At 33.0% G+C, this 22,094-nt stretch overlaps 2 protein-coding genes across 2 annotated transcripts in view; one reads left to right on the top strand and one right to left on the bottom strand.

Annotated features, from left to right (window-relative positions):
• LOC134240859 (diacylglycerol kinase theta-like) overlaps nt 1–1,493 on the bottom strand; it is a 29,931-nt gene extending 28,438 nt beyond the window's left edge. The window contains exon 1 of the mRNA XM_062722947.1: nt 1,101–1,493. Within this exon, the coding sequence (XP_062578931.1) occupies nt 1,101–1,320 (220 nt within the window). The 5' untranslated portion in view covers nt 1,321–1,493. The remainder of the gene's footprint in view (nt 1–1,100) is intronic.
• A 6,173-nt stretch (nt 1,494–7,666) lies between these two features.
• On the top strand, nt 7,667–19,462 carry LOC134240844 (phosphatidylinositol 4-kinase beta-like). The gene is made up of 15 exons (XM_062722919.1): nt 7,667–7,693; nt 8,819–9,418; nt 10,787–10,904; nt 11,290–11,424; nt 11,607–11,728; nt 12,247–12,413; nt 12,703–12,793; nt 13,109–13,248; nt 13,396–13,623; nt 13,894–14,046; nt 14,200–14,382; nt 14,823–15,088; nt 15,924–16,059; nt 16,379–16,499; nt 16,880–19,462. The coding sequence occupies exons 2-15, from the start codon at nt 8,935–8,937 to the stop codon at nt 17,062–17,064; spliced, it is 2,529 nt and encodes an 842-aa protein (XP_062578903.1). The 5' UTR covers nt 7,667–7,693; nt 8,819–8,934; the 3' UTR covers nt 17,065–19,462.
• Nucleotides 19,463–22,094: the final 2,632 nt, after the last annotated feature.

Genomic DNA, 22,094 nt, shown 5'->3' with positions numbered 1-22,094 from the left:
TTAGTCCTTAATCATGTTTAAAATACTGAATTGTCAAAATCTGATCAGAAAACTGTTTATAAGGATTGATAAAATTTTCAAGTCAGAAAAATCTAAGTTATGTAAATTAAATGTTTTAATATTCAGGTCAAGCTCCATAATTTTCTTTCCATACTTTACTAACTTTTAATAAGGACTGGGGAAAGTTTGATGAATTTCTTTTATAAATCCCTAAATTTGACTTTTCCTGATGACCTTCACATGTGTGATGAGCTTTAGTCATAAAAAAAAAATGTTTCTTAATATATCAACGTTTTCTCTTTTACTCTATGACCTTAGTTTCAAATGCTGACAGAAAATGGAAAAATGAAACTAAAAATAAATTTTATTTCATGCTTATATTCATCACTAATCTACACCCTCTAAATACACTGCTCAGATGCACATATGGCTTACAGTTTTTAAATTTATATGAGGGTATTGATCTGCCTTCATGTCAAACAAGGAATGTGAAGGTTATGTGAGATAGAAATCTGCTTGACATTTGATCAATACTTCCAGCATATTGCTAAATCTAATGTGATTATCTGTACTTTTAAATTACAGATATTTTGTGAAATAAAAGGTAAACTGTAAATCATCTGATAGTATAATGCCATGTTATAAAATCATGTGAAATGAATTGTACAACAAAACATATATGCTAATATTTTATTTTTCTTATGATATGAAGATATGGCCAATATGTTTGCGCTTATAATACTCTCTCCCTCCACTTGGTCTAACCAAGAAAAAATCGTTGACAGCGAGCAATGAGGCTTCATTCGAGATGTTTACATTAGCTGCTTATTTTGTCAGTACACCAGCGCTGTAGTGTATTGATCGTTAGCATCGAGAAACGTTTCAGCGTATCGCATCCACCGGTCAACTACAGAGACCTTGCCTACCCTGCAATAATATCCACATGTCCATTTTCTCTCTCCAACATTAAAATTTGATCATTCAAATACGATATTTCACCTAAATTTCTTTATTTGTTTTGTTTTGACGGTACATTTTGCACCTGCAACCGAAAAGCTCATCCGCCGTCATAATAAATTAATGCAGCCGTTATTTCTTACCTTCGCAAACATATCCCTGGCCTATTAGGCCCCAGAGCATCAGGGTGCAGTGGTGGCAATACGTAGGCTTGTGAAATGTCTTTTTAATGAACGAATGGCCGTGACCCTGTTCATTTTCAATCATATAGCCGGACGACTTGTCTTCTTCTGCACCACCTCCATCGACTGTATTCTCCATTGAAAGACACACTCTTCGTCTACTTAATCGAATACATGGCATTTATACTTCGCTAATTGAAACCGTAAACTTGGAAGGGATACGCCGTCCAACATACAACTTGCCAACGTGCACATAGTTAACGTGACAGCCTGAAAGTTGTCACACCATTGAAATCTTTCGTGAAATATTCCACCATTTCTATAGAACAGGCAAATCACGGAAATGAGGATGGATATCGAAATCGAGGCTAGATGAAACTACTCCGCGAAGCACAGCTCTCATTGCTGCTGAGGCTGGAACATCATTGATTTTTTTTTTCGAAGGACTTTATTTTGATTATATTATAACGCAAACTTTAGCTGCCGTTTTTAGTGAAAGATTAGTTAAAACAAACGTTGTTTCTAACATTGAGAGGATCAAAAATGTTATACTGAGTAATTTTCCAATTATGAATCGGTTTTATCAATTTATTTGCATGTAATATATTCAAAATGGGCGGATCTAAGATTTTTCCAGGGGGGGGGGGGTTACCATATCAACTCTTAACGTAAGAAATGTTAGGCTTTATTGACAGGTAAACAAACCTTTCTCAGCACAACAGAAAATCCATTTTCATGGGTGGTGGGGGTGGCCGGTGATGGGGAAGTAGTCAATGATGGACGAGTCTCCTTACCAATTCTAAAAGCAGAAAAGGAGTTCGTGTTTTCTAGAAGGGGTACAAATTGAATTTTTTCGTAAATTCATCATGGAAATTCCATTGCTTTGTAAATTCCTCAGTCGTCCAGACACCCCTCCTTTTGTGTCCCCCTTTCTGGATCCGCCCGATTTTTTTGTTGTTGTTGTTGTTACAAAAAGGTTTCCTTTCATGCACATTAAAATACACCGTTTTTTAAATTGTTTCTTATCATCTCTTTATAACAATCATATAAATTGATGCAGCAAAGATTGAGTTCTTAAAATTGCAACAAATTTCAAGATAAATATCCTGAGGTCAAACATTATCAAATACATAAGAACTTGTTACAGGTAATGCACGTGAAAAAATATGCACATCCTAGCTGTTATTTCTGAAGCAAAAGTTATGACCCAAGTTGAACATTTTGAATATCTATAGGCACAATATCTAGGTTAAAATTCATAAAGTCAAAAATGTTAGCTTTTTCGGAAATGTGTCGTCACAGGTAACGTTCATATAAAATACAAAATTCCAGGCTTCTCTCATTCAATGTAAATTTTGTATTTACTGCTACCCGGTAAATTCAAAATTTACAACATGACATAAAAATTATCACCAATGTTAAAAAGGTATTTCAAATATCAATGACGAGGCACATTGTCGAAAATCATAGAATATGCTGAGAATGGTTTTGTGACTTTTGTCACACATACTGTACATGCCAGGTATGAACATCGTACATTGTATCAGGATCCTCTCTCACTTAAAAGTTTTTCCTCTAAACATTAAACTTATTACTGTAATGTTCATTGACAAGCCAGTTGTCCTTTTTCACTTTTTGTTGCAGTATCACAGTATTGTTAAATCAGGGTAATGTACATGTATGAAACAGAGTAAAATTTGGTTCTGAGAGAAGCCTCTTCCTGCCCCTGTCCTTTGCATCTTCCCTCGCTGATGCCCAGCTATTCCATCCCAATTCAACTGCACTAGGCCTAACCAAACCGAAATTGTTAATAGCACTACCTTGTATGTACAAGTATTAATTACTGCATATGTATTGCATGTGTTAACGTTCAGAGCGGAAGTTATGCACTAAATTGAAAATAGTCTTGTTTATTTATTTATTTTAATGCGCCCGAATCGATAGATTCGGAGCGTATAGTGTTTTTGTCCTATCTGTCTGTTTATCTGTTTGACTGTCTGTTGTCAACTTTAAGCTTCGCCATAACTTTTGAATTGTGAGAGATAGAGACTTCATATTTGGTATGCACACTCCACTAATTATAGCACTTTCAACTGATACCAAGGTCAATGACCTTGTGACGTTGACTGTGACCTATATGCTAAAAATATCTTTTTCGAACTTTTGCCATTACTTTTGAACCAAAGGAGACAGAGTCTCCATATTTGGTATGCATACTCCAATAACAAGCTCTTTCAAATAACTCCAAGGTCAACGACCTTGTAACCTTGACTGTGACCTATATGTTAAAGATAGCTTTTTTGAACTTTCGCCATTACTCAGTATTTTAGAACCATAGAAGATAGAGTCTTCATATTTGGTATGCATACTCCACTAATCAAGTTCTTTCAAATGCCAACAAGGTCAATATCATCTTGTGTCCTTGACTGTAACTATATGCTAAAAATAGCTTTTTCGAACTTTTGCCATAACTTTTGAACCATAGGAGATATACTTCATACTTGGTATGCATACTCCACTAATCAAGTGCTTTCAAATGACACCAAGGACAATGATCGTGTGACCTTGACTGTGTATATGTTAAAAATTGCTTTTCGAACTTTGCTGTCGACGGGCGCATAGTGTTTCACAAACACATCTTGTCTAAATGAACTTTTGACGTTAAATTTTGTTCACTCAAACTCTGTTCCAACCCCTAGCGCAGGACATACAAAGTACATACAAGTCACTGGCGGATTTAAAGGGGGGCGTGGGGGGCGCACCCCCCCCTCCCTTAAAATTTTCAAAGTATGATATGACTAGTATTAATAATGCCGCACTTTGGTACATAACTATAAGCAATGCCACCATCATTTTGCCTGGTTTTACTCTTAAAATGCACGAAAACCCAGGAGCTTCCTGGGGCTTCGCCCCTTGGGCCCCCACCATTCAAAGTATGACATGACTAGTATTTATAATGCCGTACTTTGGTACATAACTAACCTGAATACTAGTGCACTATTATTATGCTAGGTTTTACTCTTAAAATACACGAAAACCCAGGAGCTTCCGGGGGCTTTGCCCCATGGGCCCCTCCAGGGCTTCGCCCTGGACCTACTGGGGGCCTTAAGACGGTCCTCAGACCCCCTGCCTGAACGAACTTATCCACATCCCCCCAAGTAACAAATCCTATTTATGCTGTACTCGAATGGATCAACTTCCATGAAATACATTTGGTAAACAAAGCTCTTCGTGTTTAATATCATGGAATTCTTAATAAAATAATGATTATTATAAAAATGGAATAAGAATGCGTCGCAAAAAGAAATAATTAAAAAACGCAAATTATTATGGATGACTACACTGTATGCATCAAATACTGTTTATTATCTCCATATATATATATCATATAGTTAAGTAGATCGTAAAATGATGTTTGTGTAGACGATTTATTATCTATCTGAGAATTAAATTAATTTTAATATACTTCCAGAGAGTCCATACCTTCTTTAATTTCATCTATTTTTCAATTATATACGTCAACAAATCGGAAGTAATCAATAATTTGATTTTTTTTTAGGATGCATGCAAATAATCATGAGGTTATATTTACAAAAGATTGAATCAAATGAAAGATTTATTTTCTTGACCTCCACCTCCCGGCTGAGAAAATGAATTGATATGAAATGATGGAATGATGGATATGTTTCTCTTTAACTTCAAATATTTAGGTAACGCATGCACATTTCAGAAGCATTTGGGTATGTATCCTCCTCCCACTTTCCTTTTTATCCCACCGTAATCGAAAATGAGGGGTACAGATATGCTTTTGTTTCGTCTGAATGCCTGTTCATCTGCAAAAACTATGACTTTTGATTGGTTTGCAGCTACGGCTTTAATATTTCCTGTAAAATGGCCTTCCTCTGGGTATGGATGTGACCTCTTGACCTTTGAGGTTACGTTATACCTATAACATTTAATGTCTATGAGAAAAGGTGCTGGGGTTGATCCAAGATTTGAATGAAATTTGGAGATAACTAAAAGTATCAAACTTCAAAGTCCACTAAAAAAATACAAATAGGGAACAGAGCAAGCACGGACCTCTAAAATCTTCAGAAGTAGGATCAGATGTCGTGGAGGATTAAACATCCCCTTTCGACCGGTCACACCCGTCATCTGCCCCTGTCATGATCGGATAGTCAGGAAAATATGTAGACATTTAAGTGTGTGAAAAATTGCATAACAATTTTATGAAAAAGGTCAGTCAGCAGTTGTAGACCGGTGGTAATCGGTGGTAATCCGTGGTGTGAGCGATGCCCCAACATATCGGTCCACATCAGCCTAGTAGTCCTTAAAGTATCAGTCACATTATCCAGCGATGGGGTATACGATGGGCAACCAATGCGTTTTTTGGATAAAAATGTTTTGGTTGCCGGTCGGACTTACAAAGTCCCAGCGATGCATTGCTATTCATAAAACGATGTCCCAGGGTAATCGGCCAATGTATATTGCATCGCTCATCGTTCGTACGTCGGTCGACTATGGGCCAATGTTTGGTCGAACATCGACCGATCATCGGTCTTTGTCTTTTGCCCACCACTCAACCCCCTGATGACCTCAGATTCAACGGACACTTGATGATGATCGGCCAGTCCTTGAAAGATGTTTTAATGCTGGGTTGCCGATGAGGAGCTATGTGGGGCATCGGTGTAGACATCGCTGATTTTTAACTACAACTTATTTTCTACCGATGACCCACACCGATTCGCCAAATGGCCTCAGTCACCGTCCGATTACTTCAGGTGACTGATACTTAATACCTTAGTCACATTTCCCGGTCAGAGAGAGACGTTACCAATTTAAAAAAAAAATATCCATTTCCATTGACATACACACTCATATTGCTGATACTTCGAGGATGCGATTCGACTACGTACGTCAGCGAACCAAACAACCTCAATGTAAAATTGCTGCCTCTTTTTTAAAAAAAACTATCTCACTTATAATTAAACCAAAAGTTTATTTAATATGTACTCTATACTCAGGCTGCACATATTTTTTTCTTGGGGAAGGGGGAGGGTTACATCAACTCTAACAAATATCACACTCAGAACTTTGTTGATAAGCACAAAAAAAAGAACTTTCAAAACTTGAAAATCCTTTTTCGTGCGTGATTGTGTGGTTTATTGTAGACATTTCCCTTAGACCATTCTCTTTATATTCTCCTGTACATTTTTATAAGTGTTTCTGTTTCTTTGGGATCAGGCGTGTGTTTCCAAAATCATTTTTTCAATAAATTTGGAAATTTAAGGCCTTATACTCCAGGTGGGTGGGTGGGTGAGGGGGGGGGGTTGGGTGAAAATACACGAATTCTTTGAAAATCTTCTTCTCTGCTCCTAGGTATTAAATAAACCCACATGCTAGATCCATTCATGTTAATTACCACCACGTTAGGATTATACTTTGTTAAACATCAATAGGATTTACAAATGCTAAAAATTGTAAATTTTTATGGCCACCAGGGTCAGGGGTTCTGGTGTTAGGGAGGGTTCTATTGATTATATACACTATGTATCACTCTTTGTCTATTGATAGGTCGCTAATCTATCATTTTACAAAAGATAAGTTGTAATAACTTAATGGTACATTTGTCATGTCATTGATGGACAATTTTAGTACAATTGCCAATTTGTTATTAGATAAATAGAAACACAGAAGAAAGGAGGGTCTTAACTGAATTAAAATTCTGAAGATTTATGTCGAGAAAAACTGCTTCGTTTGCCAAAAAGAATTAAGAATTAATACTTAGAATTAAGTACGTGCTGAATGAAACAATTTGGACATCTATATATGTCTTTTTATATATGTACATTGAGTTGATTTGATGGACTGTTTAATCCTTTATCTCCGATAAATTGTGTAAGTTTGATGTTATTTCGTTGATTTCCAAAAGAAATGTCAATGAAATAAAGGTTTGTTCTTGTCATTCTTCTTTAAAATATACTTTTAAAGATGTGAAATAATGTTTTGATTGTTTTTAGGATATTATAACTTGAGATGTTAAGCTAACAGTATCTACACGTATTTCTATACATATAAGGATATTAAATTGCCTTAATATTCTTTTTTTTTACAGTATTTAAATGAAACATCTCAGTATCTTGTCTCTGGAGAATTGCATTAAAAATATATATCAACTTAATTTGTAATCAGTTTATAAATAATGAACAAAAATCATATTCCTGGATAATGCACAAAAATTATTAGAGTAATTTATGTACGGTATAGCCGTATGAGCATATTGCGACCACTGTAATATACATATTATATATATTTATTTCAGTACAGATCCGCACCAGCATATTCTCCAATACAGACATCAAAGAATTACTATGTTTTAAAAAAATTCTAATATAATTTAAATTAAACATTGGACGTCACGTGGCCGTATTAGTAATTCCGAGACCTTCAAAATGATTAAATTTTATTGGAGTTATTCCTCTTTGGTAACATTAGTGGTGTAATTTTATCTATATATGGCTCGACACAGCAAAAATGGCGACTGTGATCATCTGGTAACAAAATGTCTTTATTTTTATAAATCAATCCTTTTGTCCTAAATGTGAAATTATTTGTATAGGCAAAGGGTTATTTTAGTTCATGTTATTTATAACGAATCAAAACACTCTAAAATCTAGTTGAAATTTGGGCATATTTTCATTATTGTGACACTGAGTGTTGAGTAAACCATAAAACACCACAGCCCATGTCAGATTTTACAGTGCTTTAGACTGGGTCATCTCTGTACAAATATGGGTATTTCTAGCTAAATATTTTTTAAACATTTTATATAATATCAACTAGAAATGTTTTCTCTGTTTCTGGGCCAATTATATCTATGGTTGACTTTGTTTTTAATTGTGATATAATTTTTTTTTGAATGTCATTCATTCATTGGGACTTCAACCTCATACATGCATCATGTACACATAAAAAATGACTGTGATGAGGGTCTACCCGAAGGCATAGATTTCTTCAAACTATTCTAACTGAAGTAATGAACTTTGACGAGTATTGAAGTATTCATTACTTTTATATATATGCACCTTCCTTATCTGTAGAAAATTACATTTTACTAGCAGTGCATTCTTAGTATGTGCATTTCAAATTCTGCTTTTGATTCACTACTGTACTGCACCCAGTCAGTGTGTTAAATTTCGGCTGAACATTTGCTGTATTTAAAACTGCTGTTCAGAGTTCAATTTAAAAATGAAACCCTTTGAAGTGGAGAAAAAAAAATCATAAAAGTTTTAAAGCACACTTGGGTGTCAAAGTAGAAGTTAAAACATTTCCAGTATAAGAGTTGTAGAAATCCCAGATTTTACCTTTTGAAAGTAATTATTGCATGAAAATACGTTTATACCCAGGCAGTATTCTGTATATTTATGACCATGGAATGCATATTGTTTTACTCAAATGAATACTTAATTAAATTTCTTAACGATACAGTTTTCAGCTATGATTCTTTACTATTGGAATGGATTATGGATGTTTGTTTTTATAGTAAAAAATAATTAAATACATACCACACCTGTAGTATGTTTGGCAAGTTGGGCCTGGTCCACCCACCCCACCCCCAGATTTTTGCATTAATTTGTGTATGTTATTGTCACATATCAAACATGCTTTCTTATCAACAGATGCAGCAGTCCTGATTTGAACATCAGTGTCCATGTAAAATGCTGATCCCAGACACAGCAGTGAGACCCAGTGAAGTAATACTATCTCAAGCATGAAATGGAATTAACTGACCATCATGTCCACAGAATCATCTCTTAATGCTGCTCACTTTGAGCGAAGCTTGTCTGCATCAGCTGTTGACCATACAACAAATAAATTCCTGTCAGAAGACTGCAAAAAAGACCAAAATGGGAACGAGCAGCAAGAATCTCCAACAGAGGGTCTCTTGGATCAAACTGCAAATGGACATGAGGAAAAGTTAGAGGAAATTAGCTGTCAGTTCAGAAATGGCCATGTTGAAGATGGTGCTAATTTATCAGATAAAGTTGCAGCAATAAAAGTGGAAAGCAATGGACTTAGTACTGTGTCAGAGGAAGAGAAAAAAGAGAAAATGAAAGGTGAAGTGTTGGGGAAACCCCCTCTGCCTAAAAATAGATCCAACTCCAGTGCTGGAAAACAATCATGGTTACTGAGATTGTTCGAGTCCAAAATGTTTGATATGTCCATAGCCATCTCATATCTTTTTAACTCAAAGGAACCAGGAGTACAAACATACTTAGGTTTGTGATTTTCATCTTTTTATTTGAATTTTTCACTTCTTGAAAAACAAATATACATGTTTTTTTTATTTCAATAAATATTTTTTACCAAGATAACCAAAGGTATTTATTGCAAAATAATCTTGAGTAATTTTTTTTAACAATAAACAAAATATCTTTGTATATCTGGGTTCCATTTTAATATTTTTCTTAGTGTTTCTCCTGAAATCTATTTTATAGCCAATGTTTCAGTTCATTGAAGAGAGAGACCTGCTGTTTGCTAAATTAGAAATAATCTATCATGATAGAGAAAAAAAAATTATACATATATGTAATATGTATTTCAGGCAGGCTTGGGGTCAATTACTTTGAAATGTAATTAATTACTTTCAAATACATTGATAATTTTGTCAATTACTTGCAATTGCAATTACAATTACATTGAATTTTTCAAATGTAATTAATTACTTTCAATTACTTTGACAAATGTAATTAAATACATATCAATTACTTCGAGTTTTATTTTTATATATAGAAATAAAGTTTTTTAAAAAAATTTTTTCTATAGCTACTGGGCCAGGAAAGATGAAACTCATGTGCAATTGTTTTTGTTCTTGGGTATGATAGATTCACACCTTGTTCAAAATTAAACCTCACCTTATAATGAGTGTGACACACTGTATAAACAAATTAAACATTATGAATATATATTAATTATCTTTAAAAACACAACCCCATGCTACACCACTGGTGTATGGCAAGACCTTTTTTGAAATCTTTTTTAAATCCATATTTTTGAAGGAAATAAATAATATCTATCACAATTCCATTATTTTCTAACTTTAAATGAATAGAATACAGGTAAATCTTTAAAAATGTTCTAGTCTAATTGCTGTAAAACAAATAAACTATGTGAAACAATCATAATGATTGTTATTTGCAAGTGGGAATAGGGAGAACTGAGATTTTACATAGGGATATATAAAACCTTTTAAACCCACCAGTATAGAACTATGTATCAGTATATTTATATGAATCATCCTTTTAAATATAAAATTTCATTTTGAAAAAAGTTATTGAAATGTAATTGAAAAGTAATTGAAAATACATTTGTTTTTTTCCTATGTATTTAAATACATTCAATTACTTGTAATTGAAGGTTTCTCCTGAAATCTATTTTATACAAATTACTTCCAATAGAGAGACTGCTGTTTGCTAAAAATGTAATTAATCTACACTCAAAAAAATTACTTTATTCATATATAATCCCTGTATTTCAGCACATTTAGAGACAAATTTGTTATAGATGAAAATAATCTATCATTATGTCAGATTTATCTCATTGAGGGTAGGGCCATTCTTGATTTTGTTTTTTTTTTTAAATTTCAGGAAATAGGTTGTTCAGTTTTCCAGAGGAGGAGGTGGACTTTTACTTGCCCCAGCTGCTGAATATGTACATTCACATGCATGATGTAGCAGAGGCCATTCACCCCTATATTGTCTATAGGTGAGGGCCCTTATTAAATATAGATATGTAAAGTAACTATTATCAGCTGTACTGCTGTATTTTTAGACTTAATTGGCCTGTGATAAAAGTATACGATTTACCACTGCTGAAGTTGTTCACATATTTAGAGAAGATGGTGATTTAATTAAATATGATAATGAGAAATGAGAATCTGCTTGATCTATTTTTGGAAACAAAATTGAATATATTTTTAAAAATTGAAATAATTATTAACTTTATGCTATTTAAGTTTTATCTTATCTTTGAAGTTTGTAACATCTGTTTACATGCACATACAGAACAATTTAAATATACATGTATATTATGACAATTAAGGAATTAGAAGAAAACACATTTAAGTAACAAAATACAAATTAAATTACAGGTGTCGGCAGAGTGTGGAATTTTCTCTTCATACTGCCTGGATTCTTAGTGCCTATTCTGCAGATGTATTAAAGCCAAACTGGAAAAATTCACAAGGCATCAAATTAAAGAATATGATTCTAAATGAAGAATTAAGGTACACTTCTCTAAGTAGTATACATGTGTTCTATTTGCTTGTCTTTTATTGTTTTCACTTTATGCATTTTTCTTCCATCAGACTTGATCAGAGATAAAGAAATGATTTCTGTTTATTCTAGTTTTAAATTTTCTTGCACCAAAAGGTTTTGACATGTTGAATAAATTTTGTGATTTTTGTAGACCCAAAGTGGATAAAAAAGTAGGAAACCTGCCAAGCCCCACCATGCCCACTGTACTCCACCCATTTACTGCCACCACACCCTCAAAGAAAACACACAGCAGATCCAAGTCTGATGCAACAGGTATCACACAGTTTACTTCAGGAAAGAAGGATGTAGTTAAACCCAGTATCTTAATACTTATGCAAAAAGTCCATTCATCATACTTTGCATTAAGCTAAGTTCCAAAGAAACAATTCCAGAATATTTTAATTGATTTAACTGATATGTTTTTATTTTTAACTACCTCAGTTTTTCCTTTTGCCTTGGTTTTTGCTTTGACCATTATTTAAGGTTTATTTAATCAATCTGCCCTTTCTTTAACATTGACCTTCTTTATGACTTTTGACTTTGTTTTAAACACTCTTGTAAAGAAACCTCTCAAAATATTTTTATCAATCTCACGAACTAATACAAATCAGTGAGAGCTATATGTATTCATTTGGATCATAGTTTTATGACCTTGACCTTCCCTGTGACTTTGACCTCATTATTCCTCATTTACCCTATCTCAAAGAAACAATGTAAATTTCTTTTCTTGTTGCATTATCCTTAAAATTTAGATTGAACAAAGAAATGAGAAAAAATTCTTTACCACCTAGGTATTTACTCAAAATTGACCCACAGTCAGACTACAGGGAACCTCCAAAAGTCGAGTACAGGAGATTTGTCCTCAGGACGAGCTTTTGACAGTGGCTGTATTTGTGTGCAGTCCTCAGAGGGCATTGTCAATGATCTCACTGGAAAGGAGACAGTCTGCCATTGTGGTGTAAGTCAAAAACATGTTAAACTTGACATCAATACATGTATATATGTAACCTTTAAAAAAAGAATTGATTTGAACATAAATATAACAAAGGTTTTGGATACAAGTTCCTTAGTTGAAAATATCGGTGTTTCTGTATATTGTTCTAGATTGTCAAGGTTTGAAAGGGGGAGTGAGGGTCATAATTCTGCATGGGATTTAGATTAAGTTGTTTTTTTTGATACTATTCCTTTAAAAGTATTATACATATATTTAACTTATAATTAGCTTTTTGTTTCCCTTTTATTTATAGGCTCCTAGGTTAAAACCAGAATTGGAATTTGTCAATGCACTGATGAATATTGGAACTCGGCTGCAGCAGCTGCCCACTAAAGAACTCAGAAGTATGTTGTAAACAAGTAGAAATAACTATTAATGCTCAACGTGAAATGATTGTTTTATAAAGCTATATGTTTAAGGTGAATTTTTACATGTAAAAAATTTAGGGATGCTGGTGTCTTATTGCATAAAAAAATGTTGTGTGGGTTAATCATCCCTATTAAATTGAAGTATCATGAAAATAGACCATCAGCAACCATTACATCTGAATCCTTTAGAATACTTGTACTATTATTCAAATTGGTACAACAGTTGTTCATCTTCCTAGAGAAGTGATAGGCAACACTTTCAAGAAGTTATTTATAAAATTGTAATTTCAGCATCGAGATTAATAGCAGAACTAGCCATGTTGAATCTGAATTTGCCTGCCAGAGTCTGGCTTCCTTTCAACACAAACAACCACCATCACATTGTGAGAATTCCCCATACACAGGCCATTGTTCTTAATTCTAAAGAAAAGGTAAGAAATTGTAACCTGTTCCTCAATTTATTGCCTGTTTATCTGTTTCCTTGATCATCATGATAACATTTTCTTTACATCTTTACATCTAAGGAAAATTTCAGCTTAAAAAATGCACGTGTTTTCATTTGTTAATGTGTTTTGTAGGCCCCGTATTTACTGTATGTGGAGGTTTTGGAGGTAGAGAATGTCTATTCTAGTCACATACCTGGTAAACGACTGGAGAATACGCTACGTTTTACCAAGTCCGAGGAGGACCTCACCACGTGTTACAGCAGAAATAATGGATCCCCCCACCCCGAGTTCAGCATTTATGGAGGGTCGGAGTTCGATGATGCTGAATGCTGGTCACAGGAAGATGATGAAATATTACAGGTCAGAGGTTACAAAATTTCTTCAATAGACTTAAGTCTCTCATAAACTGTTCAGAAGGAATTTTATGAAAATGTAATTGATGTTTTCATTTCATTTATATAAAATTGCTTATGTTTGCATTAAATATGTTTGGAACAGACTTGAATTCTGAGATTAAATTGCGAAAGTAATGGAAATGAAGAATGATTGAATACAGAAATAAAACTGTGATAAAAAAGATTGTCAGAGTTACGATTGATATTTTACTTATCCTTTGTTTGTGGCACACAGTTTAATGTCAAGACGAGATCAGTAGATACATTATCACAGTTTTCTGTGGAAAGCACCACCAGTGCTGATAGTAAGGACCCGGTCTACATTGCAGCAGGAGACATTAGGAAAAGACTATCAGAGCATTTCACAGCTCCTAAAAGCAAATTTGAGGTAAACTTCTATAGTTATCTGTAAATATACAAGGAATTAAAAAATTCACAAGTACGTGTAAACATGTCCTTATGGAAAAATTTGGGAAAAGGTCTTGCAGACTTGATTTTCTGGTAAAAATATTAAAATAAAAAAAGTCTTGACGATTTATAGCGTGACCCAGAGGATCCCTCAGCAGCTGCCCTTAAAGAACCTTGGGAGGAAAAAGTCAAGAGGATTAGGGATTCCTCCCCGTATGGACAATTACCAAACTGGAAGCTGTCATCTGTCATCATTAAGTGTGGGGATGACCTCAGACAGGAACTACTGGTGTATCAAGTCCTCAAGGTTCTAAAGGTACAGACTCATTTTTATGATTAGTGTTTCAGAACTTGTGCCACTCTAAGTATTGCATACTAGAATTATTAAGAATTAATTTGAAATAATAATTCTTTTTCTTTTTACTTGTAAGGAAATAAACTTTTACTTTACAATGCATGTTAGTAAAACTTAACATAGAAATATAGAATAGGAACTTAAAGTGGTTGTGAATTATTGAAGTTTAATTTGAAATGATAATTCTTTTCTTTTACTTGTACATGTTGTAAGGAAATAAACTTGTAATTCACAATACATGTTAGTAAAATTAACATAGAAATATAGAATAGAAACTTAAAGTGGTTGTGATTTTATTTTGATGTAAATTCAAAAAGAAGCGTTCAGTTCTAAATAAAAGGTTTCACAGTACATTTAATAGTATACAGGTGTCTAAAAAGGGCTATCTTCCATTATTGCAGAACATTTGGGATCTAGAACATGTGCCATTATGGATAGAGCCATACCACATCCTAGTCATATCCAACATGAGTGGAATGATCCAACCTGTGGATAATACAGTCTCTATCCACCAAATCAAGAAACACAGCAAGAAGTCACTCAAGGAGTACTTCATCCAGGAGTTTGGAGCCGTGAACAGTGAGGGATTTCTGACAGCCCAGAGGAACTTTGTACAGAGCTGTGCTGGTTATTGTCTGGTGTGTTACCTGATGCAGGTCAAAGACAGGTGAGAATAACTATCGGGTGGCACTCTTTGGAGTATACATTTAGATGAGAATAACTATTGGGTGGCACTCTTTGGAGTATACATTTAGATGAGAATAACTATCGGGTGGCACTCTTTGGAGTATACATTTAGATGAGAATAACTATTGGGTAGCACTCTTTGGAGTATACATTTAGATGAGAATAACTGGCACTTGGGTATAATTTAGATGAGAATAACTATTGGGTGGCACTCTTTGGAGTATACATTTAGATGAGAATAACTATCGGGTGGCACTCTTTGGAGTTTACATTTAGATGAGAATAACTATCGGGAAGCACTCTTTGGAGTTTACATTTAGGTGAGAATAACTATTGGGTGGCACTCTTTGGAGTATAATTTAGGTGAGAATAACTATTGGGTGGCACTCTTTGGAGTATACATTTAGGTGAGAATAACTATCAGGTGGCACTCTTTGGAGTATACATTTAGGTGAGAATAACTATTGGGTAGCAATCTTTGGAGTATACATTTAGATGAGAATAACTATTGGGTGGCACTCTTTGGAGTATACATTTAGATGAGAATAACTATTGGGTAGCACTCTTTGGAGTATACATTTAGGTGAGAATAACTATCGGGTGGCACTCTTTGGAGTATACATTTAGGTGAGAATAACTATTGGGTGGCAATCTTCGGAGCATACATTTAGATGCACAGCCAAACCTCATTATCATGAATATCTATGTGTGCATTCTTATTTGTCAGAAGAGTATGGATAGTCAGATGAGGATTGGGGCCCCTGTATCTTTTAATACATGTATCTGAAGTAAAAGTGGAAAACTTTCTTTTGCAGACACAATGGGAACATTCTACTTGACAGTGATGGTCACATTATTCACATTGACTTTGGATTTATCTTGTCAACTTCACCAGGCAAAAATCTAGGATTTGAAAACTCACCCTTTAAACTCACACACGAATTTGCAGAGGTATTTACAATCATTTGATAGAAATTCTTGCAGAAGTGGTGGGATAAAATTATATTAAAGAAAAAAAAAACAGCATTCAGTTTTTGTATCAATATGTACTAAAAAGATCTTGAATGACTTTCTCCATCCTTACTTTAAATTTTCATTCATTCATTGATCTGATCAATAAATGATTGCTCTTGTGGTAAAAAATGTGTACCTTAGGTACTTCAAAACAATGGGTAAAATGCACGATGTATGAAAATATATGGAAAATTGCCACCTATTTCATTTTAATTTTTGGACAAAATTTTACAACCAATGTTTGTTTTATTTTCAGGTTATGGGAGGACTGGAGAGTGATATGTTTGAATATTTTAAGATTTTAATTTTACAAGGATTGGTAGCATCAAGGAAGCACATGGACAAAATCATTCCCATTGTGGAGATCATGCAAACAGGTAACAAAAGGATAAGACATTTTAAATAATTTGACAACTTTAATCCGTGAGGATTTAATTTTGGCAATATTAGCGAGGGTACTGAGATTTCTAAATATTGAAATTCCTAAAATTTAATTGCATGTTATTTGTAACTGCTTTTTTATGGAGCATTTTAATAAAATCATTAAAATCACTATTCGCTAAAAATGAAATACCAATTTTTAAAGCGAAATTGCTAAATTTGCGTCTCGCAAAAATTTCCACTTATTCTGTATTTTATGCTGATCATTAATTATCAAAAAAAATGTCGAGGACCATGTATTAGGTTTTGTGTTTTGTTGCTACTTCCGGAACAAATTGGAATGTAAAACCTAGTTTATCCTTTACATGTATTGCAGGTTCAGGACTGCCTTGTTTTGGGAATGGTGTAAATACAATACGGCAGTTGAAGGAGCGATTTCATCTGAATCTGACAGAAGAACAGCTTCAGCTATACGTGGACCAACTAGTCGAGTCGAGTCTCAACTCGCTTACCACGTCTCTGTACGACAAATTCCAGTACTTCACTAACGGCATTCTGTGAGATTTAGAAAGAGGGAGAGATTGTAGCAGAAATGTTGGATGGTAGAGACTTAGCAGAGAGAATTTGGAGATTTAGAAATTTCCCCGGACTAGTCAGATATGGTGTACATGTATTATTGCACAGAAAGTTGCCAAATTTGTTCACGATAATCTCAAACATGTAATTTTATGTGCAATGGCTACCTCAAAGAAATGGATTTCTTCAAGATAAATATACTGTACCAACGTCTTTTATAATAATTTTAAATTAAAGTTTAAGAAATATTTTAGATTTAACGAGAAAGAGCTCGGAGAAAATTATATGAGACTGTTCATATATTAATTTTAACAAAATAATCTTTTTTTCATCAATGATTGAAATACTTTACTTTCACATCAATGTATGAAAATATTTATTGTTTTGACTTAAACAAGCTGAATTGAGATTTTACTGTAAATTATGTGTAAAAATGTATATTATTTATGATGGTGCATATCTTAAAGGCTGGATTTTATGTTTTGCACTCAAAATTGAATATCTGCATGTTTTATTTGTGGAATTTTAAAGCACTTGCCTTATGTCAAAGTGCATACAGTTACATTATTTGTGATAAAACATTTAGTTTCAATTTATGGTAGTGCTAAATTAAAAATTAATAATATTAGTTTATTTGGAATTTTAAAGTCAAAGAAATTGAAGATGTCATTTTGAATTTCTACCTTCACCGAATATAAAAATCAAGTAATATTGATGTCGATATCTAAACAGATAAAAATCAATATAGTTTTATAGAGAATTTTAACCAGTTAATGTGCCATACTTTGTACATTTAATTAAATATTTATTAACAAAATAAAATAATTTTATGTTATTAACTTTGAATGTTGATCAGTAGTTTTTTTCCCCCCAAGAGATTAATTCTGTTAAGTGAAAACAAAGCACAGTTCACCAAGAGAAATTAAAATTAAAAAGGGATATTAAATACATGTATTTAGAAATATTGAAAAAAAATTGTTTTGTAAACATAAAAAAAATTATTTTAAGCTTAAACATAACGATATAATTCATGTAAAAGTCTTGCTGACTTCAGGTCAAATTTGAACTGGTTGTTGTTTCTTATGTAATTTTTGATTTGCAATGCATCTGTGAACAAATTATGTATAAGGGTATCTAGTTGTACAATATTTAAGCTTTTTCATCTTATATAAGGCATAATTTTTGCATTATTAAGAAAAACCGACATAAAACTTGCAATATTGAATACCTGTAAATTCACACTGTAATGTGATACAAGAGCTAATTTCAATGCAATGTTTACCTGCTTTAGTAGGTTGTGTGTGTGTACCTAACAATTTTTTGTCCGTCTTATATCTGTGTATGATGATTTTGTAATGATGGGCATTTTTTAAGCAATTAATTAAAAATTTATGATTTTTAATTTTAACTGTACATTGCAAATATCATACAATGCTACATGTGTAATTCCTCATTAATGATAAAACATTTTTCAATGGATTGCATATACTGAGCCATTGGAATGACCTTCTCCTGTTATAATATATTGATTATCAATGCAATTTTATGTACAGAACATGTTTATGTATGTGTAATTATTCATTTTTATACCCCTTATTTTGAAGATCATACATTACTCAGTCCATTTGTCTATCCACAACTTTAAACAATGGCCAAATTTAGGATTTTAAGTACACAATATAAATTTTTTTAATTGTTAAAGATGAAAGTTTCCTAAGGTCAAGACCATTTACTGTTAATGTTACTCACCAAAGGTAAAATAAATATGTACCACCGAGGGATGGGTCTGGGATGGGAGAATTATGTTTTTTAAACACTTCTTTTTTTCCAAAGACAAATATGTATGAAGTATATAATTTCCTAGTCAATGCATTTACTCATCATGGAATGTATGCAAGAAATTAGTATTTTTTCTAAAAACTGCATACATGTAATATTTAGAAAGATTCCCATGTGTTGTGTTGTTCCTTTGCAGCTTGGCAACCCTGACAATCTGCTTCTTAATTGTACTCACTAGACCACTCACATTTTTGAATATGAATGGCTTGATATTTCTTTGAAAAATATTTGTCAGAAGGAAACATACATGTTAATAAGAAATATATTTATTATTAATTTAATGTAGATACATGTAACTTGTTTTCAGGAATTGGTTATTTAATATTTCTTTTATCACAAATACCAAATTTATGTGTAAAATTACACATATTTAGTTCTTGGAGTACAGAGTACCTGTATTTAGACTTCTGATGACTGCATTAACACTTACATCTCATCTTTTTTGAAAATGTACATTTGTAAAATCACTAACCCATTGCACTGAACAAAGTTGCTTCATTTTGTGAAATGTCACAAAGATTAATTAAAATATGAATAGAAGAAACTTGATGTTACTTGTACAATTTATGAATATCTGAAAGACACAGTTCTTCCAAGAATCCAACAAGTTAATTAAAAAACATAATTCAGTGAATTTTACACAGGGTATATAGGAAATTCAATGATTTGTTGTTGGGTGTGGAATTTTACATGATTGGAACAGTTTTTTTTTTTTTATATTTTCACAAGTTTAAAGCACAAATGAAGATATTTTTTAAAACAAGAGGCCAATGGGCCACATTGCTCACCTACGCAAGTGAGTTAAGGCTACAAATGGAGGTTTCTATGCAAAATATCTAATTAAAACCCATAATTGCTATACCTACCATATAGAAAAATCTTAAGACTTGTTTTTTTAATATATTCTTGGTACCCACGACATGCGATAGCCAGTACGCATTATGACGTCGTCGACCTTTACTACACAAGTTTATAAGAAACAAATCGCTTCGGTGCAAGGGCATACCTTACTTTGTTTTACAAAAACTAGGTACATATAATGAGATGAGGATATTACAAGGATATAAGATATTGCTGCACAAATGTCGACACTGCAATTGTTTAGTTACTATTCGTACAGTTTTAAGTTGGAAACAAGGTAAAAATTCACAGTCCAGTGTGTTTCCTAAAAATTTTATCGATTGAGAAAGTGCATAGGATTTGTGCAGCAATTTTATTAATTTTTAGAATATTCTCCTTAATATTGTACATTATTTATTTTAAATAAAATAGGATATGCCTTTGCGCTGACGTTTTGTTGAAGTGTTTTATTACCTTGAATGGAAAAAAACAATGACGTCATGCTATGGCATCATAATGTGCACTTGCTTTATTATGCTGTGGGTACTAAGTTTGTATAAGAAAATAACTTTCTCTGTACATAAAATACAGCAAAACTCATTTAGTGCGAACACGGATATTGTGAATTTACGGATATAGCGAAGTCATCTTGGATCCCCAGCGATATTAATTAAATGAATTTCTTATACGGTTATAACAAATTACGGATATAGCGAAGTAATTTCAGAGGTCCCAGTGACTTCCTTATAACCGAGTTTTGCTGTATACAACTTTTGCATTTTTATTAGCCTTAACTCACTTGCATAGTAACTTTGTCCATGCTGTTCTTTAATGGATTTCCCTTGTGTAATACCTATTATGGCCCCACCTTCCCCCGAGGGTCAAGATTTAAACAATTTAGAATGTAAACTATCTCAAGATGCTTCCATGTGAGTTTCAGCTCATTTTGTCCTTTAAAGCGTTAATTTTTAAAAATTTTTCCTACGTATTTCAATGTAAAACTTGGATGTCCTATTGTGGCCTCTGAGACATAATTTCAACTCCCTCTGCTTCTGTCATAGACCATGGTACCATAGTTGAGTGATTCTTAAAAGGCAGCTTAGGGATTGTGAGATAGAAAATTGAACACCTAAATTTTAACTAGAAAACTGACCAGTCAGCAAGGGCCCCGCCATGGGGTAGAATTAAAAAAACCTACAAAAAATAAGATTCAAAATGTACAAAGAATAAGCTTTAGCAATTGTATTCTTAAAATTTCATAGTTAGATTCCTGAACATTCAAATATACCTGAAAATAATATCCTTGTACTCTACATTAGGCAGTAAAGAATGACTTAACTTTGAATTATATTTTAACAATTATGAAGCTTGTGTTATATAAAATCCAGCCTTAATTTTTTTTAATATCATATATTTTTCCTTCAATTTTCTATCCAGCAGTTGCATGACAAAGGTTTTCATATAATCTTAAACACAGATATCAAGAAAATCCAATGTACAGTTTTCTGCAGCAGGCTGGAAATTAATCCCAAAGGATTAATTGCACACATCTCTCGATCATTTTCTCACTGTGTGTTACAATAAGAACTTTTTTCAGTATTAATGATGAATTTTTTATATATTCCTTAAAAATTAATAATTGATTTTGAATTAACATAAGTAACAAAAGTAAATCAAAAAATCTTCTTTAATCTATTTCTTGTTTTTGCACACATTCAATGAAATCATATACTATTAATACAAAAATAAATTATGAAAATTTATATTCAAATCCACATTTCAGAGTGTTATGCATTCAATTGACTTAACTTCAAAACAAACTTCATTTGCAGACAGAGGTGGTAATTCATCTCAATGTGACAAAAAGATAATGCTTTGGATTTTCTTCAGGAGGAAAGCTAATTAATCCCACTGAAATAAAGCATTCAGTTTAAAAACAAATAGTTATATCTCTTCAGCCAATGTCATTATTATATAAAGTTTTTGTAGGAATAAAACCAAGCCCAGCTCCAAACCAGGGGACAGATCCCTAACTTATAATGAAGTGATCCTTTGCATAGAAACTACCATACCAAATTTATAGCCTTAATTGGGCAACTTAAAAAAAGTTGTCCATGCTGTTCTTTATGCATTTCCCCCGTGTAATACCTATTACCCCAGCTCCAAACCAGAAGACACAGATTTAAACAATTTAGCATCAAAATATGATTTTTCCATGTGAGTTTCCATACCAAATTTGAACTTGATTGAAGAAGATTTTAAAATTTTTTCCTAGTAAAAAACAGAAAATTTGTGGCCGGAAGATTCAACTCCCTTTGCTTCTGTCATAGACCATG

Source organism: Saccostrea cucullata, unplaced genomic scaffold, assembly GCF_032062105.1.
Source record: "Saccostrea cucullata isolate Sc308-1 unplaced genomic scaffold, CSIRO_AGI_Scuc_v1 ctg1145, whole genome shotgun sequence".
NCBI lineage: Eukaryota > Metazoa > Mollusca > Bivalvia > Ostreida > Ostreidae > Saccostrea > Saccostrea cuccullata.
This window is presented reverse-complemented; position numbering and strand designations above follow the sequence as displayed.